The sequence below is a fragment of the Rhinoderma darwinii genome, chromosome 4 (assembly GCF_050947455.1).
Source record: "Rhinoderma darwinii isolate aRhiDar2 chromosome 4, aRhiDar2.hap1, whole genome shotgun sequence".
Taxonomy (NCBI): Eukaryota; Metazoa; Chordata; class Amphibia; order Anura; family Rhinodermatidae; genus Rhinoderma; species Rhinoderma darwinii.
In genome coordinates, this window is record NC_134690.1 from 56,129,746 (window position 1) to 56,155,815 (window position 26,070).

The 26,070-nt window shown below is 44.4% G+C and overlaps 1 protein-coding gene across 3 annotated transcripts in view; it reads left to right on the plus strand.

Moving 5' to 3' along the window:
- Nucleotides 1-26,070, plus strand: part of KIDINS220 (kinase D interacting substrate 220) — a 205,558-nt gene that overhangs the window by 68,479 nt on the left and 111,009 nt on the right. For all 3 annotated transcript variants that reach the window (XM_075861128.1, XM_075861131.1, XM_075861129.1), the window contains exons 14-20: nucleotides 3,308-3,487; nucleotides 8,783-8,948; nucleotides 10,707-10,858; nucleotides 11,498-11,787; nucleotides 13,250-13,390; nucleotides 22,247-22,490; nucleotides 24,159-24,247. In XM_075861128.1, the coding sequence (XP_075717243.1) occupies nucleotides 3,308-3,487; nucleotides 8,783-8,948; nucleotides 10,707-10,858; nucleotides 11,498-11,787; nucleotides 13,250-13,390; nucleotides 22,247-22,490; nucleotides 24,159-24,247 (1,262 nt within the window). The remainder of the gene's footprint in view (nucleotides 1-3,307; nucleotides 3,488-8,782; nucleotides 8,949-10,706; nucleotides 10,859-11,497; nucleotides 11,788-13,249; nucleotides 13,391-22,246; nucleotides 22,491-24,158; nucleotides 24,248-26,070) is intronic.

Genomic DNA, 26,070 nt, shown 5'->3' on the forward strand with positions numbered 1-26,070 from the left:
ATCACTCGGGACACATCCCGGTGATGGCTGTGTATTACCCGGCCCCATAGACTTCTATGGGGGCCGGGTACCCGGGCGAAGATAGAGCATGTCCTATTTTTTGACGGCCGGATTTCCCGGCCGTCAAAAAATCGGTCGTGTGAATAGCCCCATTAGGGGTCTATTATTCCTAATGCAGCCGGGTGCCGGACGATTTATGAACGGCCGGCATCCGGCCGGGAAACCCTGCCGTGTGAATGAGGCCTTAGTGGAATGTCTATTCTTCAAGAAACCCACTTGGGTTGGGGCAATCTGTCCAAGCATGGTTTGGAGACTATTGGCCTAGGTCTTTGCTGAGAGTTTATAGTCTTGGTTTAAAAGGGAAATCGAACAGTATGAGGAAAGAAGGGCTGGGTCCCTGTCAGGTTTGAGAAGCAATATGGTCCTAGACTCATGGAAGTTAAGTGTGTCAATCTCCCCACTAAATATGGCCTGTCAAGTCCTCGTCAATGTCGGTGCAATGTCCGGCAAAAGCTTGTAGTATTCAGCAGATAGACCGTCAGGACCCGGCGTTTTGGTATTGGGCAGGTTAGAGATTGCCGAAGCAACCTCCGCCTCCGTGATATCATTATCTAAAACTGTTCTACTTTCTTCGGTTTGTTTGGGCAGATGAAGCTTGGACTGGAATGATTTATTTTCCTCCTGATCATAAGATGTCGTCCGATTAAAGTCGTTGGATGAGGTCCGGGTCTAAAATCTTAGAACGAGATACGGGATCCACAAGTTTCACAATGTTGTGGTTCGAGTGTTTAGGTCTGTGAATTTTTGCCATTAGGGAGCCAACACGTTTACCCCATCTAAAATCTCCATTATTTGTCCTATCCACTCCCCATCTAGCCCGACCCTGTACGTAAGTCTCAAGTAGGGATTTAGTTGCCAAATATGCTGTTTTGGCTTCGGGAGTTTAAGATTCTACCAGCAATTTGAGCCTTGATAAGGTCCGCGTTTAAGGTATGGAACTTCATGCGATATTCCCATAATTTAAAATTGACATGAGAGATAACGTGTCCTCTCATAACCGCCTTGGAAGTGGACTAGAAAAGGGCCGTCTCATCTAGATGGGCAATGTTGTCCTCTACGTATTGAGACCAGTGGACGGTCCGGTACCTGCGAAAGTCTTCAGAGGTCAACAGATAGGAAGTAAGGCGCCAATTGCGACTATATGAAGTTGGTGTGCCTGTGGTAAGTTTCATGCATACTGGAGCATGATCCGATATACATATGTGCATCAGGTCTACTGAGGTGAGCGATGGAAAAAGGGAATCCGGTATAAGAAAATAGTCGATTCTCGAGTGAGTGTATTCCCGGGAAGAGGTATGGGTTCCATGCCAGAGATCACACAATGAGAGGTGTTCCATGAGTGTAAGGAGTACCGAGGCCGCAGCGCGATCTTGTGAAGTCGGGTTAGATCGGTATACATCTGAGTTTTTTAGGGTAAGGTTGATTCTGGGTGGTGACTTCAGAGTATGTGTGCGTTTCTGAAGGAGAAACGTAAAAAGGGAGGAGTGAAAGTCTGCGTTAGGAAAAACGGGTTCATATCTGTGCGTGTTAATGGTAACGTCAATATATAGGAAATTGTTCATGACACACACTCCGATCCGGGTGACAGTCCGGACCAAGGATTTGTGAAAAAGGGTCGCCACCTCTCTAGATTTAAAGGTATATGAGGACGTGTAACAGTCACTCAACCATGTGGCCCCCTGGGATCCCCCATCACCCTCGCGCCAGTGTGTCTCTTGTGAGAAAATTACATGCGGTCTCAGTCGCTTTAGGTGTGTTACTACCTTTTTGTGTTTGGCTACAGTGTTCAGGTCGGCAACGTTCCAACTGACCATTCGTAGTGCGGAAGGTGTACAACAGGTTTGTTAATGGTACTATAAAGAGAATTATAAGTTCGAGGTCCGCTGTCCCAGCGAGCAGAAGATCCCGCGATGTAGCAACCTAGGAGGATAACACGTGTCCGGAGGGGAGGTGGGGTTTGAGAAAAACCTCAGTTAGGGAAAAAACATAAAGTAAAGTGAGCAATATGTGTGTCACACAACAATGGAAATTAATAATGCAAGACAAATAATAAGAAAACAACAATGGCATCACAACAGTGCAAATATGCAACATGTGGTAAGGCAATGAGGAACATAAGATCGAAGAGTCCCCATATCTTCACAAAGCAATGGCAGGTCAGGCAGGGACGTCTCTGAGGAACTGACATCGAGCTGCTCCAGGATCCTCGTAAATGTTGGTTCGGCCATTTTCAGTCACCTTGAGCTTTGCCAGATGCAAAAGTTGGAAACTTATTCCCAGCTGATATAGATGACGGCATATTGGCGTGAACGCCTTTCTTTTCACGGAGACTGCTGAGGAGAAATTCTGAAAAATGAGGAGTTTGAATCCCCTGACCTGCAAGTTCTTGGCCTGTCTATAAGCCCTTAGGACACGTTCCTTGATTGCCTAGTTAAGGTATTTCGCTATAACTGGGCGAGGTTTTCTTTCTCGCCCTCTTTCTCTCGCACCCCTCTGTCTCTTGCCCTCGCCAAGTCTGTGAGCCTGGGTCCGGTGGAGGGCGGAAGGGAGGTCTTTTGTGAGAAGTTGTATGAGGTCGTCACCCACAACGTGTTCAGGAATTCCTACAAAGCACAAATTACTTTGCCTGTCCCTGTTTTCCAGGTCCTCCAGCTTATCTTTCAGAATGACTTCTGCATTTTGGTGTTGAGCTACCGAATTGTTCAGCTCAGACATTGTAGTTTCACACGCCAGTACGCGGTTCTCCAAATACGCTATTTTCTGCGCGTTTGTAGTAATCTGCGCCAGTGCCGAGTTAATCGAGGCATGGATCAGATCTATTCTCTTGTCAAATAGTGGCATCATTAAGCAAGACACCTCTTCTGCCACGACAGTGGCGTGATGATGATCTAAAAGCGGAGTAGACATAGGGCTGTCAGGCGGAGATAGGTTTGGTGGTTTGGAGAAGCTCCGGTGAGTGAGGAATATGTGGCAATTTTTAATTCAGCAGTGTTTTATATGCTCCTTGTATGAAATACACGGTGTACTTCCCATAGAAATAAATGGTAAGCTGTTTGCAGGCGGTTTTCAAGGGTATTTCAGCACGTGATACAAGCGTTTTTTACGTGCCAGAATACGCGGGAAAATATGCCATGTGAGCATAGTATGGACCTGCTCCGAAGTATTTCTAATTATGGATAATTTGTGTGCTTTTATATTTTATTTTCTAGTTTTATTTTTTTATATCTGCGTTGCTTCTTTTATGTAGATGAGATGAAGACGTTCGCTGGGCAGCAGATTGAGCCGCTCTTCCAGTTCTCCTGGCTTATTGTGTTCCTCATTCTTATGATGTGCAGCACTATTGGTCTGCTTCTCTCATTCACGGTGGATGCCAAGCTCGGGATATCGGTGTCGCTCAGTTTGCTGGCCGTTCTCTACATATTCTTCAGTAAGTAAAGCTGTTCTGTATTGTATTCCTCAGTATCCTTTGTGCTCACATGCTTGTTTTCTGATAAACGACAACATACCTAGTTAGTACTGTCGTGATTTTTATGTATAATTGAAACAAAGCAACTAATGTGAAGCCCCCTCTGCCCAAACATTAAAACTTACAAATGTTCATTAAAGGGTTTTTCTTGCTAAAACACTTTTATGGCATGTCAATTTGTGATCAGTGGGGACCCGTCTTGGGCCCTCACTAATCCTGAGAATATGGGGGTCCTAATGGCCATTATCATGGAAGTGGTAGCCATGCACGCTCTTACGCTCTCCATGGAGTTGAATGGGATATTGAGAGACAGTCAATGAGAGCACTAATTGACATGATAGAGGAGTATATGGTGGCAAACCCTTTATTCCCATCGCAGACATTTATGGCAAATCCACGTGATATTCTAGAAATGTCTGATCGGTGCGAGTCCCCCATCAGGCTTTGTTTTCCATGTTCTCCAGATAAGTGCAGGTTCATAAGGTGAGATAAATTGAATCAAATTGCTGGTTGTATTATATTCCGTTCACTAAATTGGTAAATTTACTGCCTGATTAGAACGATTTAAAATAGATTTTAATGATAAAGTATTAAAATATGGCTCATGTAGCCCAATTAGACATATGTTCAGGCTCAGACAAGTGGTCAGGGATAGGAGATGGTCTATTAAACTTCCTATGTGTAGACCAAGATCTCCTCTTATAGTATACAACCCTGACAGCTACTTGCTGAAAAATGATTGTTCCAGCCCGCCAGGCTCACAGCATGTGGTCAAAGAGAAAGGATCTGAAAACAGTTCTGTTAACGGACCGCTACTAGGAAACTCTGAGACCACCTGCTGAACAAATGATTCCAACCCTACGCGTTTCAATGTCACTAATGGATGTGACACATCATCAAGGATTGTTTCAAATTAGTTAAATGCCGGTTAGCACGATTTTTGTGCCAACATTATTTCTCCCGGCTCGTGCACGACTCTAATGCAAATGGCCGCATACGAGCCGGCGAGACTGGGAGCATATGAAGGGCAAGAGCCCTCCCCCTGCACTGACGAGGCTGCCGACTCACCGCCAATCGCAGACAGACACGTCACAAAGGTGACGTATCCGGACTGCGCCGATCCTCCTTACAGCCTGGCCAATCAGGATGAAGTATGACGACATGGCGTCCCTCGTAACTCTGGAGACCTAAAGCGGATACACCTACAGACTCGGGACAAGCATGAATCGAGTAAAATACGAGTCACAAAGCAATGGTCAGTGACTTATACTCCATTGCTTGTCGGATAGGACCTGAGTGGTGTAGACAACCGGCCATTAGTATAAAGTAAAAGTACTAGACCTCAAATAACAATATCATATTGTAGATAAACAAAGTTGAGGGTTGATGCTATTAGAAGAATGGAGTTCTTTAGTGGAACATGTAAACCACTAAAAAACGCATATAAAAACGCATATATACCGCATCTCTCCCAAGGATGGTAAAAAATGCAACTCGATACTTAGAGAAAACACGCATAGGAGATCTGTTCATTTAAACCCGCGGGGCTAATGGTCTCCATGCGATAGATCCACTGTGCTTCTTTTTGTAGGATCTTTTTGTCATGGTCACCACCTCTCGCCATTGGTTTAACATGCTCAATCCCTTGAAATTTTTAAATCAGAGAATCACCATGATGGCATTCCCATACGTGCCGCGACATCGGTCTATCTTCCTTTCTCCTTGCGTCCCCAATGTGGTCCCTGATCCTTCTTCTAAATGCTTTCTTCGTTTTACCGATATACTGTAGTTAGCAACCACACGTAATCAGATAGACAACACCTTTGGTCTTGCAGTTGATATAGGATCTATTATCAAAGACCCTACCAGTCTTGGTACTTTTAAAATTCTTGCTACATTAAATCGAATTCCATGCCTTACAAGAGCCACATCTGTAACTTCCATTAAACCCCCTGTCTAACCAGGTGTTTGGTTTATTCTGCATGCTCATGTGGCTATGCACCAAGTGATCCTTTACATTGCGCCCTCTTTTGTATGTGATAAGTGGAGAATCCCCTACCAGATTTCCGATATCGGGGTCAGCTTTCAAAATTCCCCAATATCTCTGCAGGATTTCTCTAATCTCCTTATTCACGGAATCAAAAGTACCAATAATCCGTATAGTAACGTCATCCTTAATCCGCGGTTTAGGATTGAGAAGGTCATTTCGATTGCATCCTAGCGCATTCTGATAGGCTTGTTTGAGAACATAGTTAGGGTACCCTCTCCGTTTGAATCTACCTTCCAATTCCCTAGCTGAAATTTTATAGTCTGAGATTGTGGAACAATTTCGCCTCACCCTAAGGAATTGGCCCTTAGGTATTCCACGTTTAAGGTTCACTGGATGGCAACTTTCCCATCTGAGGAGGCTATTCGTGGCACTTTTCTTCCGGAACATATTGGTTTGAATGTTCCCAGATGGTGTTTTAAAGATCATAACATCGAGGAACGTTACCTTGCTATCATTGATCTCGCACGTAAAAAATAAGCCAAGATTGTTCACATTCAGAGTCGCCACAAATTCCTCAAATGCCTCCTCAGATGGGAAAGTTGCCATCCAGTGAACCTTAAACGTGGAATACCTAAGGGCCAATTCCTTAGGGCGAGGCGAAATTGTTCCACAATCTCAGACTATAAAATTTCAGCTAGGGAATTGGAAGGTAGATTCAAACGGAGAGGGTACCCTAACTATGTTCTCAAACAAGCCTATCAGAATGCGCTAGGATGCAATCGAAATGACCTTCTCAATCCTAAACCGCGGATTAAGGATGACGATACTATACGGATTATTGGTACTTTTGATTCCGCGAATAAGGAGATTAGAGAAATCCTGCAGAGATATTGGGGAATCTTGAAAGCTGACCCCGATATCGGAAATCTGGTAGGGGATTCTCCACTTATCACATACAAAAGAGGGCGCAATGTAAAGGATCACTTGGTGCATAGCCACATGAGCATGCAGAATAAACCAAACACCTGGTTAGACAGGGGGTTTAATGGAAGTTACAGATGTGGCTCTTGTTAAGGCATGGAATTCGATTTAATGTAGCAAGAATTTTAAAAGTACCAAGACTGGTAGGGTCTTTGATAATAGATCCTATATCAACTGCAAGACCAAAGGTGTTGTCTATCTGATTACGTGTGGTTGCTAACTACAGTATATCGGTAAAACGAAGAAAGAATTTAGAAGAAGGATCAGGGACCACATTGGGGACGCAAGGAGAAAGGAAGATACCCCGATGTCGCGGCATGTATGGGAATGCCATCATGGTGATTCTCTGATTTTAAAAATTTCAAGGGATTGAGCATGTTAAACCAATGGCGAGAGGTGGTGACCATGACAAAAAGATCCTACAAAAAGAAGCACAGTGGATCTATCGCATGGAGACCATTTGCCCCGCGGGTTTAAATGAACAGATCTCCTATGCGTGTTTTCTCTAAGTATCGAATTGCATTTTTTACCATCCTTGGGAGAGATGCGGTATATATGCGTTTTATATGCGTTTTTGAGTGGTTTACATGTTCCACTAAAGAACTCCATTCTTCTAATAGCATCAACCCTCAACTTTGTTTATCTACAATATGATATTGTTATTTGAGGTCTAGTACTTTTACTTTATACTAATGGCCGGTTGTCCACACCACTCAGGTCCTATCCGACAAGCAATGGAGTATAAGTCACTGACCATTGCTTTGTGACTCGTATTTTACTCGATTCATGCTTGTCCCTAGTCTGTAGGTGTATCCGCTTTAGGTCTCCAGAGTTACGAGGGACGCCATGTCGTCATACTTCATCCTGATTGGCCAGGCTGTAAGGAGGCTCGCCGCAGTCCGGATACGTCACCTTTGTGACGTGTCTGTCTGTGATTGGCGGTGAGTCGGCAGCCTCGTCAGTGCAGGGGGAGGGCTCTTGCCCTTCACATGCTCCCAGTCTCGCCGGCTCGTATGCGGCCATTTGCATTAGAATCGTGCACGAGCCGGGAGAAATAATGTTGGCACAAAAATCGTGCTAACCGGCATTTAACTAATTTGAATTTGAAACAATCCCTGATGATGTGTCACATCCATTAGTGACATTGAAACGCGTAGGGTTGGAATCATTTGTTCAGCAGGTGGTCTCAGAGTTTCCTAGTAGCGGTCCGTTAACAGAACTGTTTTCAGATCCTTTCTCTTTGACCACATGCTGTGAGCCTGGCGGGCTGGAACAATCATTTTTCAGCAAGTAGCTGTCAGGGTTGTATACTATAAGAGGAGATCTTGGTCTACACATAGGAAGTTTAATAGACCATCTCCTATCCCTGACCACTTGTCTGAGCCTGAACATATGTCTAATTGGGCTACATGAGCCATATTTTAATACTTTATCATTAAAATCTATTTTAAATCGTTCTAATCAGGCAGTCAATTTTTCATAAGGTGAGACTTGCGCCTATCAGACATTTATTGCATCTCCTGTGGCTATGACATACGTGTCTAAAATGGGAAGACCCTTTTAAAACTTTAGCATTTGTTTTGGTTTTCTTGATCTATATTTTAAATTCACATAAATAGTATCAGTTTTTCAGCCATTGAATGTTAACAAGCATCTTTCATTTGTTTTACTGACTGTTATCATAGATATTAGAACGTCGCATAACTTTTTATAATGCAATGAATGCGCTTTATTGACATGACTTTAAAATCCTTTTAATCTACGCAATGGTTTACTTGTTGCAGCAGTTTATGCTTCAGAGCTGCGCTCCTTACTGTGTTTGCTTACAGTATTTTATAGGCATTACGGCTAAAGAACGGTCTTGCTTACAAGTATAAATAATTTTCCGGCTTCCTACTCATCTTCACAACCACACTTCTTAATCCCAACTTCACTTAATTTGGGAGTATGCCCCTTCCAACCCGGGAATCCCTGATCCGATGGCATACAATTTACTGCGCATTTCAGGTGACGGACATCTCACATGTCCTATAAGTTGACAGTAATGTTCTCCACTGTTCCTGCACTCGAAGCTTCGTTCTGTACAAGGTTCTAGTTGTGTAAAGTAAAACTGAATCTAAGTTGGATTTATGTTTCTCCACGGTCAGTCGGATTCTTGGCCAGTTTTCCTACTGAAAATTGGTGGGAGGAATTTTTGGGAAACCAGAATGTTGTTAATATCAAAATGAAGTGTAAGTATATGAAATGATGAGTCCTTGTGTTGAATATTATTTTCCGGTTTACAGCTGTGGTGTATTTTGGTGGACGTCAGGAAGGAGAAAATTGGAACTGGGCCTGGGTGCTAAGTACAACGCTGGCACGACATATTGGGTACCTGGAATTGCTATTGAAACTGATGTTTGTGAATCCCCCTGAGCTCCCAGAGCAGACAACCAAGGCACTGCCAGTAAGGTGAGGTTTTTGATTAAAAAACAATTCCTTACTCTTTTTCCAATTGTGCACTTTTTTTTAAATATTAAAAGGATCTTAACTTTTTTTTTCCCTTTTTGCAAGAGGCACTCAACAACATAAATAATATATTATTTTGTTTATGGGCACGTTTATTTCCTCCAAATTATTTAGAAAGCGACACGCACAGCCACACACGTAGATGCGTACACACACACACACCCACGTACACACACACACACACGCGCACACCCACGTACACGCGCACCCACGTACACGCGCACCCACGTACACGCGCACCCACGTACACGCGCACCCACGTACACGTACACGTACACGTACGCACACACACCCACGTACACGTACGCACACACACCCACGTACACGTACGCACACACACCCACGTACACGTACGCACACACACACCCGTACACGTACGCACACACACACCCGTACACGTACACACACACACACCCGTACACGTACACACACACACACCCGTACACGTACACACACACACACACCCGTACACGTACACACACACACACACGTACACACGTACACCCACCCACGTACACACACACACACACCCACGTACACACACCCACGTACACATACCCACGTGTACACACACACACACACACACACATACACACACCCACGTACACACACACACACACACACACACCTACGTGTACACACACACACACACGTACACCCACCCACGTACACACGTACACACGTACACACGTACACCCACCCACGTACACACACACACACACCCACACACACACACACACACACACACACACACACCCACGTGTACACACACACACACACACACACACACACACACACACACACACACACACACACACGTACACACACACGTACACACACACACACACGTACACGTACACACACGTACACACACACACACACACACCTACGTACACACACACACACACGTACACACACACACACGTACACACACACACACACACACACACCTACGTACACACACACACACACGTACACACACACACACACACCTACGTACACACACACACACACGTACACACACACACACACACCTACGTACACACACACCCACGTACACACACCCACGTACACACACACACACACACACACACACACACACCCACGTACACACACACACACACCCACGTACACACACACACACCCACGTACACACACACACCCACGTACACACACACACACACCCACGTACACACACACACCCACGTACACACACACACACACCCACGTACACACACACACACACACCCACGTACACACACCTACGTACACACACACACCTACGTACACACACACGTACGCACGCACACACACGCACACACGCACGCACACGCACACGCACGCACGCACACACACACATTCTGATTTCAAAGGTGTACATAGCCTTGAAGCCTTTTTTTCATCACTTTAAATCAAATAAAAATGTATAGGCTAATTCCTGATCAGTGTTGTGTGTTTTTTTTTTAATTTTTTTTTAAACAAAAAAAAAAATATTTCCAGAGTGGTTTTGTTTCCAGAGTGAATCTGTATACTGAACTCCACAAAAGAGGATGACGCTCTCCTGACCACTTTTTCCAATATGTCCTCCTTTTTCTAGGTGTTTATTTAGTTTGTGTGATTTGGAGGGTGTAACTGCTGTTTAATTCATTAATCCGATATAACTACAGTATTGGGTCTGCTCCTTTTTTTTTTTTTGTTCAGGTTCCTGTTCACAGACTACAATAGGCTATCCAGTGTCGGGGGAGAGACCTCCATGGCAGAAATGATCGCCACGCTGTCTGACGCTTGTGAAAGAGAGTTTGGTTTTCTAGCGACTCGACTCTTCAGAGTGTTTAAAACGGAAGAAACACAAGGTAATTGTTCATTTGGTCGTTTTTTGTTTTTTTTATTGCCAGAAAGCTGACTTCATAAACTTCTTTTACCTTCTCAAACTTTATAGGGTCTGTCCACACGTAACGGAATTCTGCAGCATTTCCGCTAAAACTAGCAGACATTCCGCTGCAGAACCATACATCAGTGGTGTACCTGAACTTCCAGGGGCCAGGCCTGGGTCCTCAGCCCTTTGAGAGCGGCACTTTGGGTTTTGTCTCGGGTAGAAGTAAATTCGTTTTTCCACTTGGTTTTAGGAGAAACTTTGGGGACTTCTCATCAGAATATGCTGGCTTCTTGTCTAAGGCTTCTACTGCACAATGACTTTTGTTATCCTGTGAATAACACCAGTTTCAGGACTGTTTGTCCCCATGAACCCCATATTGTGTTGCACTCCTTTTCACAGGAGTGACGTGGTACCTTGCATCCTGCGGCCACGGTACCAGGCCTGAGCCAGGAGCTGTCCGGTTATTCTGATGGCCTTTTGAAGTACTTGCACACTTTTTTTTTACTTCAACCTAGCACCCTGTTACATTCCTGGGCGAGAAACCGTTGTTAGGTTCTTGTGTTACCTGCAGATGTGGTATTTAGGATCTACTAGTGAAACCTTTTTATTCCTTTAGGCAAAAAGAAATGGAAGAAGACTTGTTGCCTCCCATCATTCGTGATCTTTATCTTTATAATGGCATGCATCTTTGCTGGGGTTATCTTGCTGGCCATCTTCAAAGTGGATCCTAAGAATATGACCGTGAATGCTATCCTCATAGCTGTGGCCTGTGTGGTCGGCCTGGTGTTAATCCTCAACTGTCTCACGTGGTGGCAGGTCATGGATTCCATTTTGAACTCTCAGAGGAAGCGTCTTCATAGCGCCGCCTCCAGGCTGCACAGGCTGAAGAGTGAGGGATTCATGAAGGTAACTGCTGTGCTTGCTAGTCCCATATTTATTTTATTTATTTTTCTTCAGCTAATTATCAGCTTAATTTATCACTATAACATGGTAAATATGTGTGTTTTTTTTTTTTTTTTTTCTTGGTTTCTTTTTCGATACCCATTGTCTCCCACGCCACATAAATTGATGGGCTAATGGCATATAATAAGTTCCCTGTGACCAAATACCCCCGAACACAGCGCTCATATTGAGCGCTGTTTTCCTGGACGCAGAAACGCTACTTCTGCATTAGAGCAGTTGCTAGAGAACAGGGGATTCCTTATGTAGAGGAGGCATGGAGGGAAGACACAACACGTTAGAAAGAAAAAATGAAAGGGGGGCTCCTTTTGTTGTTAGTTGCCTTTAAAGGAATGTGTCTCTAGAAATTATTTTTTTTCTTCAGTTAAACAGTTAGTATATAAGGGATTACACATTGTTTTAATTTTTTCACAAGTCAGGAAATATTATAAATTAGATTCTAACTTATAACATTTCCATGTGCTGGTCACTAGAGGGAGCAATTCCCGAAATTGCAGCATTGGCAATGTGGTAAAGCAACCTCATTGCTTTATGCTGCAAATTTTGGGTAGACACACTCGCTCTAGTGTGCTCACACAATCCCCCCTCCCTTATCCTGGCTAGTGCCAGGAGAAGGAGGGGGTTGAATTTTCTACATTTTCTGAGCGAATGCACAGTGTAGACGGATTAGATACAGTGGTAATCAGACAGTATAACGCAAACATACACGAACTTAATACACACATCAAAAACATAACTTACCTGCTCCTGCCGCCTCCGCTCCTACACCTTGCGTCTTCGCTGCCTTGAACATATGGCTGGAAGTCGTCATCTTACTGTCCGGCAGCGGCTTCCGGTCCACATGAAAATGGCGCCTGATGTCGCTCTACCAAAGACCTTCCTTTTGGTCTGTGTGGGAGCGGCGCATTCGCCGTTCCCACACAGACGGCGTACGCTATAGTGAATGGAACGGCTCCCATTCGCATTCTCTATGGGGTTGTATGGGCCGTATTCCATCTCTGTATGTGTCGTTAATCGACACATAGAGATGAAAAAAAAAATATGGCAGCCCCCATAGTGAAGTAAAAGAAAGAAAAAAGTCCAACACAAGAACACAAATAAATAAAATTTATTTTAATACCGTACTAAAAGCAATATTATATAAAAAAAAATTTGACACCCGTCCTTTAACACGACAAGTTTGTAAGAAGTGAGAAGAGTGTTTGTGAATAACAGGATAAAATGGAGAGGATCATTTCAAGGAAGGACTTGCTGGGATTACCTTTGACCAATGACAATGTGACTATTAGAGTATCCGAGTGTCCTGAGAGTACTAGCTGGTGACATGAGACACTGGGACTTTTTACACACAAGAAGTGACACCATTTTATAAAACGGGATCACCTCTCGATCTTAATATTTGTTCCAGGTTCTGAAGTGTGAAGTGGAACTGATGGCTAAAATGGCAAAGACCATAGATGGCTTCACGCAGAACCAGACGAGACTGGTGGTGATCATCGATGGCCTGGACGCCTGTGAGCAGGACAAGGTTCTCCATATGCTGGACACCGTACGTATTCCCTTGTTAAAGTCTATGTATACGGCAGCCACTTATTCCCTGCTTGAGACCACTATGCATGTTAATGTCAGTTAGTGCGGACAGCTAGCTCATGTCTCTGGCCGTCTTTAGTGGAATACATTTATTGGGGTAGGAAGAAGTCTAGGACCACATCTTCTCCATTCACCAAATTGCAGCCAGTGTTCTGTGGGACTCGTCTGGGCAGGTTCAGTTGCTATTGTTTCTCTTCATTTTCCATCCTCATACCTATATATTTTCAGAAAGACACCCGGCACAATATCAAAATGATCCCCAGCTAACCTCCTAAAATGAAAAGCTCCTGATGTGCAGAGCTCATACATGCCACTTATGTTCTCAGAATCACCAGAACTTTTAGAGTAAAAAAAATCTGGTTTTAATTGTCAAAAACTGCATTAAATGTCAAATATCTGACAAAACAAACGGACCCAAGCAGATAATTTGTCCATAAAAGACCTCCCAAAAATGAAGTTTAAGGGAGTTTACACACCACACGTGTATATCACAACACCAAGAGACTCGGAATGCAAAGCTTTGCTATAAAATAAACTTCAGAGAAGTAACCACTTCAATATAAAAGAGACTAAATGCCCTTTTAACGTGGCCAATGATCGGTAAACCGTGCAGCGATCAGCCGATGAATGAGCAAACACTTGTACGCCGACCGACCGGCTCGTTTATGCGGCCAATAAAATGGTCGGCAGCACATCTCCGTGTGTAAACATGATGGGAAAAGTATGAAGACTAATGATCGTAGTAACAATCGCTCATCCTCCGATATAACTGATCATCGCTCCTTGTGCAAAGAGCAAAAGATCGCCGATCAACGAGCTGTTCCGTCGATTGGTGCTCGTTTTCATGGCCCGTATCAGGGACAAGGACCTTAAAGGGGTTTACCCATCAGAGACATTTATGACATATCCAAAGGATATGTCATAAATGTCAGATAGATACGGGACCCTCCTATGGGTCCCGCACCTATCTCCTGATTGGGGCCCCCTAAACCCCGTTCAGCCGCTCTGTGTTGCAGCCGAATGAGGTGAATTCCGACCATAAAAAAGCTTATATGGTCATGAGTTAAGAAAACAGCATAGCTCGCTGAGCTACGCTGTTTCCGTAAGTTCCATGGAGCTGAATGGTAGTTATGGAAACTGGGTAGCTCGCATGCTACGCTGCTTCCGTAAGTGCCATTCAATACTATGGAAGTCACTGAAACTGCATAGCTCATCGAGTTACGTGGTTTCCGTAACTCCAGACCATGTAATTGGGAAGTGGCCGGGAGTCGGCGTGAGCACAAAAAGCTAGAACGAGGTTTAGGGGCCCCATTCTAGAGATAGGTGCGGGTCCGATATCCTGAGGATATGTCTTATGTCTTTCATGGGAAAACCCCTTTAAGCGAATAAGGAGATTAAAGGGGATTTCTAGGATCCAAAGAAAAGTCACAGAATGGGGGAAATGACATAACATAAAAGAACCTAAACTTACCTGATCAACCCGCTTTCGCTCTGATGGTCCGGCCGCTCTGTGTTGAACGTGCTGCAGCGATGACGTGCCCATGTGACCACTGCAACCTGCACTCGCCTCAACGATCTGGTGCCATACACCGCTGAGGCCAGTAATTGGCTGCACATGCATTTTTTTATAAAAAAGCAACTTCTTAATTTTACGGTGTCAACTGCCTTCATGCAGCTTTGTATTAAACCGTTATTTGAAGCACACCGCGGTCAACCGCTGCCCCACGCTGAACCTGACCTGCTTAGCTTCTTGTCCCCTTTTTTTGTTGGCAGATTGTGCCAATCCAGCTTTTAGCCCAACAGCGGAGTCATTTAGGACAGACTGATTGCTACAGTCTTCTCAATGGATTTGTCAGGCAGCAGGTACCTAGCAACCAGTCTGTCTCAGATCACTCCAGTAATCTATGTGATTGTGGATTCGTGATGTGTAAATGAGCCCGATTTAACCACTCTTTTTTAAATCAAACCAGTTTTTATTGATAATACAACATATATCATACATCTCATGCACATTAACTTGGTTCCAACCGTCAATACATTTTCAGTTTTGTACAACATATACAGTTATATGTATCATAACTCCCACTTCCCTCCATCCCAACTCCCCCCCCCCCCGCAGTACCTCCTCCTTTCCCTGACTCATAAAACCATTCTCTCTCCTGCCTCCTACTGATATATCCATACTTGCCTCCTGATCATTCCACCTTAAGGTGTATTCTACCTCCCTGTAGTGCCATAATTGTGTTCCCATTTTCCCCATTGCTTATCGTATTTGTGTATTGCCCCACGTTTTAGGTATATCCGATGTTCCAATGCCACCGTGTGATTAACGTATTCCACTAGCTCAGACACCTCCGGGGGATCCGCATTCAACCAATATTTTGCTATTAGTTTCCTAGCATGATACAAAACCTTTTTTATGGCCAGTAATTCAGCTCCATCTCCTCCCTCCTCCCCCATGCAGCCCAACACATAAATCTTAGGTTCCAACGGAAAAACTCTCCCAAATACCCTCGCTACCATACCTCCAACCTCCTTCCAGTAATCATTCAGCTTCGGACAACTCCAGAACATATGCTTTATGTCTGCCCCCTCAAACGAACACCTGGGACACTCCTGCGTTGGTCTGAGTCTCATTTGCATTAACACCTTAGGCGTCCTATACACTCTATGTAGGAGAAAAAGTTGTGACCTCCTGTGTGCTACATTAATGGAGAGCATTTTGGGCGATTCCAGTATCTCCTCCCACTCATCATCAGTTATATTCCCCACATCCTCTTCCCATTTGCATCTGATCACCCCCATCGGATCTCCAAGGAATTTGGAAAGTAATGTACCATAGATCACAGAAATAATCCCTTTAGTGTCTTTTGCTCCCAACACCTGTTCCATCACTCCCATAGTAGAGCAGCCCAAGTCCACCAATCTACCCTGGGCCTGCGCCGCATGCCGCAACTGGAGGTATTGATAAAACATCCGATGTGGGAGTCCGAACTCCTCCTGTAACTGTGAGAACAATTTGAGACTTCCCCCCTCATATACCTGGTATACATATCTGACCCCAGCTTGTTCCCACTCCTGAAAGCCGTCCAAGATATGGAATTCCCATAAGTATGGATTATCCCATAGAGGCATATAATTGGAGCACCCAGTAACGCCCAGTATTTTTTTGCATTCCCACCAGACCCTATGTATCAATAGCAAAGTCGGTTTCCCTTTCGCCTCCCTCCTCAGTTTATGAGACTCCATTGCCTCTAGTATATCCTCGCCCCGACTCAAATGATGCACCAGTTTCCCACTAGAGTCCCACTCTTCCCTATTCTTCCAACCTTTAAAATGTTGTGCTTGGGCTGCTAAGTAATATATCCACGCATTTGGAATAGCTAATCCTCCCTTTTCCGTTGGCAATTGTAATTTTTCCAATTTAATCCTGGGGATCCCCCTTTTCCACACTAAGTCCCTAAACAGATTATGTATTCTCCTGAACCAGTATTTAGGCAACCACACTGGGGCATTATGCACCACATAAAGAACCTGAGGCATCAGAATCATTTTAATCAGGTTTGCTCTTCCTAGCGCTGAAAGTGGTAGTCCAAGCCATATTCTGGTCTTATCTTTTAGTTTGTCCAATAATGGTTTCACATTCAGCGCAACAAAATCCTGCACCCTCGCCGAGACCTTAATCCCCAGATATTTAAATTCCTTAACACAAGGTACAGCAATTCCCCCCACCACCAGTGGCACCTCCAATGGTTTGAGTGGCAGCAATGTCGACTTACTCCAATTAATTTGAAGCCCTGAAAATTTGCCAAACCGTTCCAATATGGTCATTATCAACGGCAGTGACCGAACTATCTCTCCCAGGAATAGTAAAATATCATCCGCATAAAATGCTATGCGTTCCTCCAGCTCCCCACATCGAAACCCTTCTATACCCGGATGTTGCCTTACCACATTTGCCAGAGGTTCGATCGCTAGAGCGAATAATAGCGGGGAAAGTGGACATCCCTGACGCGTCCCCCTCTCTAGTCTAAAGGAATCTGACATCCGCCCATTGGCTCGAATCCTAGCCACCGGTTCCTTATACAGCAATTTTACCCATGTTATAAAATTATTCCCAAATCCGAACCGCTCCAAAACAGCCCACAGATACCCCCACTCCACACTATCAAATGCCTTAGCCGCGTCTAAGGACAACACTGCTCTACCCTGTGTATCTGCAGCCTCTGTCTGCAAATTCAAGAATAATCTTCTTAGATTGACTGCTGTAGATCTTGATGGCATAAATCCCGACTGATCCGGGCCCACTATCTTAGTCACCACTCTTGTCAGCCTATTAGCCAGAACCTTTGCTAAAATTTTTACATCTGCAGACAGCAGGGATATTGGTCTATAAGAATCCGGCTGTGTTCGATCTTTCCCCTCTTTAGGAATGACTACTATTGCCGCTTCATACATAGTCTGCGGCAGTCGTCCCCTGGCAAAACTATCTTGGAACACCTCTAATAACTCTGGCAGAAGCTCCCGCCCATATGTTTTGTACATCTCAGTAGGTATACCATCCATGCCTGGAGCCTTTTCATTTGCCATAGAACTCACTGCTTCCTGCAATTCCTCCAATGTAATTGGCTCTTCCAGCCACTCTCTCTCCTCCTCCCCTAAGGTAACCCACTCCATTTCCTCTAGATAGTCTGTCAATAGATCTTCCGGATAATCTACCCTCGTACGATACAGCTCGGTATAGAAGGACTTCAACACATCCAGTATGTCCCCTGTTTCTCCAACCAGTGTCCCCTCTTTATCCTGCAATTGGTGGATGAACGCACCCTCCCGCTGAGGCCTAGCCATATTTGCCAACAGTCTGCCCGTCATTTCCCCCTCCTCATAATATTTTTGCTGCAAAAACAACCTTTTATTAGCTGCCTGTTCCAGTTGATGTTCCTTTAGTAATTTTAGGGCTACCTTCCACTGGGCCTTCGTTTCTGCTGTATTATTAGCTACATGAGTCTCCTCGGATAATGTCACCCTTTCCAGTAGATGTTTTCCCACCTGTCGTGATCTATTTTTAATGGTCGTGATTTCCCGGATATACACCCCCCTGATATTCGCCTTCATAGCATCCCATAAGATATCTATAGGTACCGTACCTTTATTAAACTCAAAGTACTCCTGCAAGCTCAGTTATTATCTCCTCCCCCACTAGTCGTATCCAGAATGGATTTAGCCTCCAATGCAGTCTTAGCCCCCCCATCTGTGGGCTAGTTCGAACTTTCAATATCATTGGGGAGTGATCAGACAGTGACCTTGGCAGATATTCCACCCCTTCCACACACTCAATCCCTAACCCGTTACTAAACATCAAATCTATTCTAGACAACGATCCATAAGTAGATGACACACAAGAATATTGCGTAGTAGAGGGCCACTTTGCCCGCCAAATATCCGTGTACCCCACCTCTATCATGTACTTCCCAAACCGCGTCAGAGCAGCCTCACCTACCCCCCCCCCCCCTTTTGGAAATTTATCACGTCTTATATCCATTACATTGTTGAAATCTCCCATAAGTATAGTCGGGACCATCGGCCAACTAGCCAGCCTTTCCAACACTTCTCTTATTGGAACCACCGAGTATGGGGGAGGCACATACAGTACCACAATTATACATTCCCAATTAAACAACTTACAATGTACCCCTACATATCTGCCCTCTCCATCTTTAAAGGAAGCCAAACAGCAAAAAGGTACATCCCTATGAACCAGGAGACTAACCCCCCTTGAATATGTGGAATGATAGGAGTGAAAGCTGTGTCTAATCCACACCCTATGTGCCTGTTGCACCGTGTCAGTAGTAAGATGCGTTTTCTGTAGTCCCATCACTCCAGCAGACTGCCCTTTCAGAAAGTCAAATATAGCTCGCCGTTTTGTTGCCTCTCCCATACCTCTCACATTCCAGGACAAAAGATTTACCCTACCCCCCATCTATCCATTTTTTTTTTTATCTGACAGAGGCCATTACCCTTGAATCCAGTGCCAGTCAGAGCGTACTGCATTTCCAACTCCCTTTCCCTCCAAAACATTCTCCTCCCTCCACCCCCCTCCCTAGCCCGCCCAACATTCCAGAAACTTACCCTCCAAAGAGGGCCCGGGCTGGTGAAGAAATCTCCACCAATGTGACTATTCAGCTTCCCATTTGCACTGCAGAAACACATCTTTTCCCACAATATAAACCTGAGAACCACAAACCTCCCGCCACCTTACTACCATAGACATATAGCATTTTAGTGACTCCAACATCTTCAATTAACCTGACATCTCTGTCTTTCCTTCAGCATTATAAACCTAGAGGCTGCAGCCCCAAATTAGAACAGTAAATAAAATGCAGAAAAAACAATGCCTTATTCCCCTGTGCGGCGCATCCTCCTTTTTCATAGTAAGCAGAGTCCCCTCTTCAACCATCCACCTGATAATCACGCAGCAGCTTCCTCTCGATTCTGACGAAGGCGATCCTCGTGACTGTCCAGCCATCTTAACGCGTCTTTTGAGTTCTCAAAAAATTGTACAGATCCCAGCGCCGCAACTCGAAGTTTCACCGGGTACAACATGGAGTATTGAACACGCAGATCCCTCAGTCGTCGTTTGATATCCAGAAATTGCATCCTTCTTTTCTGGACCTCTACAGAAAAATCCGGGTAAAATGACACTTTCACACCATTCACCCGTATATCCTGCTTTTCCCGGGCCTGGCGAAGAATTAAATCTCTGTCCTTATAATGAAGCAGCTTTACCAGCACAGGTCTTGGCGGCCGTCCAGGTGGACCCGGGCGAGTTGGTACTCTATGGGCTCTTTCCACCGCAAACAATGGTGTCAACGACTCCTTGCCAAACACCTCCAGTAACCATTTTTCGAAATAGGAATCCGGATTGGACCCTTCCACTTTTTCGGGTATTCCCACCATCCGTACGTTATTGCGACGTAAACGGTTCTCCAGGTCATCCGTTTTAGATAACAGATAAGTAACATCCACAGCTACCGCATTTACATCTCTCCTCATGGGCAGCATTCTGTCTTCCACATCACTGACTCTACCTTCCACCGCTGTTGTACGCTCCGACACCTTCTGCAGATCGTGCCGTATTATGGAAATATCCTCCTTTATTCCGCCCACCTGGCAAGTGAGTTTAGCTAGTGTGGCATTACATAGGCTTACCGCCGAAAAAACATCTGCCAACGTAGGCCCAGGCTTATTTGAATTGTGCGGGCCTCGATCCAGCCCTCCTCCTGAGCTGCCTGCAACATCTTCTCCATTCTCCTCCTCCTCCTCTGAGTCCACCTGTGCCCGCAGCGGTTCATATCTGGACCCGGAGTAGCCTGCCTGCTTTTTCCCTCCTCCTGTCATCTCTCCTCCAGCATCTGCCTTCACGGGTGTCTTTCTGGCAAAGCGCTCCAGTCGGGATGCCGCCGCCCCTCTCAAGTCTCTGTTCTCTGCCATCACGCACATGTCGGCGCCATCTTGTAATCCCAGCTCACCTTCCTCTGCCGCCTTAGACTTCCTTGAACGGGTCATTACAGCCTCCAGATTCTACAGAATAGTGTCACCAGGTTCTCCTCCTTCTCCCCTCTCTGCACAGGTATGTCTTTGTTAGAGAAATTTAGCCACAGGATGTGTTTCAGGATATCGGCAGCGGGAGCTCCGGTTCCTGCGTCCGCTCACATATGCCGCTAAGCCATGCCCCCCCCCCCCGATTTAACCACTCTAATAAGGGCTTGTCCAGGAATAGAAAAAGGTCTGTTTTTATTTATTTTTTTAAAAACAGTGCCCCCTCCTGTCCGCAGGTTGTGTGTGGTATTGCAGCCCAGCCCAACTCTAGTGGTGCTGAGATGCAATACCGGACACAACCTATAAATAGATGTGGTGCGGTTTCTGGAAGAAAGCGGCCATCTTTTTCTAATCCTGGAAAAACGTTGACGAACATTCACACGTCCCCCTGTCTGCATCGCGATCTTCTTGTGTAAAGTTACAAAGAAATAAATTCTAGATCTGAGGACTTTGTAGGTAACAAATGATTGTCCAGGACTCTTAGTAGCCTGTGAAATCCAGCTTGTAGCTGGTGCTGGATACATCATATTACTGCCGGTTTACAGCCATAATAAACATTATTGGAGGTTCTGCAAATGATCTACACGACGGTTCATTCTATAATCATAGTCGATTGGGGCTTTTACAACCAGCTTGTGAATTTGTGCCCGGAGCGCTGTTCTAGAGAGTGACCGAGCACCTCATGAATGTCCCTGCACAGAAATATGATCAAACAAATAAAAATGAAGCATCCTTCTAATCTCTCCATTGCTATCCGGGAACTGGATATTTCCAATGTACGACTTTACTCTATACTGGAGCAAGCAGAAAATGACATTGCTGCCGATACTGACCTTCCAGGATTAGTCATTGTGTTATAGCCCCACCTGGTGGAGGATTATATGTGTGCATTTAAAAGCCATTTTATTCACAGAACCACTTGTTTTATTTCATGTGATTTATGCAAATTGCTGCCATTACTAAAATGGCTCATTAATGAACAAATCAAACAAATTCTGCCGTTCATCTGTTAATGTATGACATGCAATTTTCCTATTACAAGCTCCGTTATTAACCTATGATAATGTTTTTACTGAAATAGTGGGAGAACATAGTATTTTTGTCCTGCTTCATTATTCGTCAGACAGATTGTCACGAAGAATAATTAGCCAGAAAATAATTAATAATAATAATAAAAGACGATAGGATGCTAATTAATTTTCTGTTTCTTTTTCAGGTGCGGATCTTGTTTTCCAAGGGTCCCTTCATCGCCATCTTTGCTAGTGACCCTCACATTATTATCAAGGCCATCAACCAGAATCTTAATAGTGTTTTGAGAGATTCCAACATTAACGGACATGATTACATGCGCAATATAGTGCACCTTCCAGTTTTCCTGAACAGCCGCGGATTGAGCAGTGCTAAAAAGATGTGTGTGGCAGCAACTACCAATGGAGATGTGCTGGGGATGGATAATGCAGGTGAGTTAGGACTAGTTCACACAGTGCAGTCAGGTTATGCAACAGAACCTGAAAAAGTATAAGAAAACCAGCAGTCTGCAGTCTGCGCTAGTTGGACTGATCTTACCGGGATCCCTGAAGTGCAGCAGGGAGATGGTGGTACCGCAGCCGGGGGATCCTGTTGGGGAGACCTCTTGTTGCAGGTGGGTATCTGAGTCCTGGGGATGTAAGCACGAATGTTAGGTCCTTCAAATCTAGTACTAAGCTGGACCTGTGTTTTTTTTTTTTTTCATCTCTATACATGGCCCAATTTAATTGAGAAATGTCTAAAGGCGTAGTCCGGTTTCAGCAAGTAAAGGCTAATCATTGTATAATGAAAAGTTATGCAATTGTCTAATATACTTTATGTATCAATTCCTCATAGTTTTCAAGATCTCTGCTTGTTGTTATTCAGCAGGAACTTTTATTGTTTATTTCCAGTGGATAATGTTCTGTCCATGGTCATGTGATGGACACACAGGTGCACAGCTCGTTACTGTACAGTTATTAGAGCGGTGTCTCAGTAAGCAGTGAAGGTTCCTATTGAATGATTGCCAGCAGAGATCTTGAGAACGGTGCGAAAGCGATACAGAAAGTATATTGGAAAATTGTATACAAATAATGAGATTTATTTGCTGACACTAGACAACCCCTTATAAGTTGCATTCAAGATTGTGGAGGGGCCAATTAATGTCATATTTATTAACGGGCGTGAGTCACAATCATGGTCCGTAGGCTTCCAATGACGTGTGTGTTTTGTGTCCGAGATTGAGAAATACGATTTGGAAGTCCCCACCATTACAGAATATGTTGCACTGGTATTAATAAAAAATGTAATAAATAGATATTACACTCATTGGAATACATAGTGATAATGTTAAATCAACTATCCGGTCCTCCAACTGGTCAGCTGTTCTGCGCTCCACATGTAATAATACAATTCTTGGTGGTCATTTAAAAAAAAAAAAAAGAGGAAAATATACTGGCCCTCTGTGTCCTGCGCTCTCTTACCTGCCCCCAGCTGTGAAATCGGTGAATGACATCCGCAGCCGGTGCCTGCCCGCTCCTTTGGAAAAACCGCTGATGTAACTTGTCAATAGAGTGTTACCATACACCGTCTGATACTGCGCAATGACTGGACATGGTCAAAGAATCCAGAAACACGCCCCATCGCCTAGCGGGATGGTAACACCCAGTTGTCAATTTATTCATACATTACCAGGAGGAATAGCAAAAAAATGCTCAAATTGTCATTTCATGTGTATACAAGTGTTTAATAAAACAGACTGTCAGGAGAGCAGACAGATAATCATTAAAACTTGACTTCAGAATAAATACCGTACATCCACCAGTATATGAAGCGGTAGCGGTTGAGGCATTATGGGCTCTACATCCCGTCAGTGTACGCTGTGACCTTGTTACTTAGACTTTCTCTCGCAGATGGCTGATGGGTTGTCGCAGTAGAACTTGGCTTCCCTTCCATGCTTTTTATATATTTTCAGAAGATAAGGCTTTGCAATTAGCAGTTCCGCATATGGAGCGTTCCTTGTTTTCCACAAACTGGCGTCCTTCGAAGATGCAGGAAAGTGCAGGCGTCTGTTTCCTAGACGTACGTGATTGTGACTTGTGTGTATTCTCCTCCCTCCATAGGAGGTCATGAAGATCTGGATCGTCGAGTCTCTCAGCACAGTCTTGCAGAAACCTCAAAACTTGGCAGCAAAACAGCCCTGAACAGACGGGTAAGAGTGAGCGCTCCGCCACCGTGCTGAATTCTATTTTGGATTAACCCGCCTTTTCACTTCTCCATCTCTAAAGTGTTTCTCATGGAAAATACGAAGTCTTTAGCTCGCCAGAATGGTAGATAAATAATAAGCATGCGTCTGTCTCGCCGGTATAACAGCAGAATCGGAGAGCGGGCCGTCGTCTCACATGCCTAGTTTGCTCTCCAAATGTCAGGATTGTGGCCTGTAACAAAAGCCTGTATTTCCTATGCAGCCAGTGGCCATGCCGTATACACTATAACCTGGTTTACATCTGGTATATTCAGAGATCTGTCAACCTCACAAGACCCGGCACTGGTAGGTATGCGTGCGTCCTGCAGCCAAGGAGTTTTATCTACTGGGTTGACAAATATTGGTATCAGATTTTTTGACTTGTATTGAGTTTCTGTGGCAATAACGAAAACCACTAGACTTCGGAAAAAAGAATGAGTAGCTGGCTAGTCTCCAAAAGTTTTTATTCAAAGTAGAAATAATAAATTGACATTTAAGGGGCCTGTGAACCAGTTGAAGTATATCTTCAACCCCTTAACACCGTTGAACTATTTTACGAAAGCATTGCCTCCCTTTAGGCTGGGTTCACACAGAGTTTTCTTTCAGGTGGAAAATCTGCCTCAAAATTCAGTTTGGAATTTTGAGGCAGATTTTGCTCTGCCTGCACACCGATTTTCGCGGCGTTTTTCGCCCGCAGTCATTGAGCGCCGTGGGCAAAAAATGCTGCAAAATACGCTTTCTCTGAGGTCAGATGCGTAAACGCCCGAAGATAGGGCATGTCCCTTCTTTTTCCCGCAAGACGGTTTTTCCGCTCGCGGGAAAAAAACGCCTCCGCCTCCCATTGAAGTTAATGGGAGGCATTTTCGGCCGTTTTTAGGCGCGTTTTCCGAAGCGGCTTCCGCGTCAAGAAACTAGTAAAAAAAAATCATTGTGAACTCCCCGTTCTATTGTACTGATCTGATTTTTGGCATGCTCTGACTTCACATTCCCTGGCATTGCTTGCTGGTTCAGTGTCTGGACAGGGCATGTCCTGTTTTCTATTTTTAGAAGTGTTTTTACACCTGGTTCTGTACAGTAAGGCCTTATTCAGACAAGCGTTCTAAAACCCATCAGTGTTTCTTTTGGGAAAAACTGCCAATTGTACAGCCGAGATCAATTAGTATTGTGTCAGAGTGCGTTCTGTGTCCGTTTATAACGCCAGTGTAGCATCAGTGATCATCAGTTTTTGACGTCAGTGAAAAAAACAAAACTGCTTTTTTCAGTATCCCCTAGCAATAATTCACTGAAAAACGGACCGCAGTCAGCGTCACTGCGGTCCGATTTTTATTTTTTGTATTCACTGATCTGTTAACTTGAATGGGCGAGTCTAATGCGAGAACTGGACCAAACTAGTGCAAGCTGCTATTTTCTCTGCATGGACCGATGGTCTGTTTAGAAAATTGGTCATGTGAATATTTCCATTGAGCTTTAATGGGTCCGTGTTCAGTCCGTGTGCTGTCAGTTAGACGCTTGGACAGCACCGGGAAATGAACAACGCTCATATGAATAGGTTCTAATATAGAGAAACTTGATGACCGGACAGGATTCTATATTCTGTATGTGTCTTTGCTCATCAGTAGGACAACATATAGATCCTATACTGCCATACAATTGGGATATCCAAGGCAATGAACTGATGTAACACTGAAACGTATGGGGGAAACACGGTTTCAACATGAAACGCTTAAGCAAGGGAATTTTAATTTGTTATTGCAGGTATATACAAGAATTCAGTATGTTCTGTTGCTCAG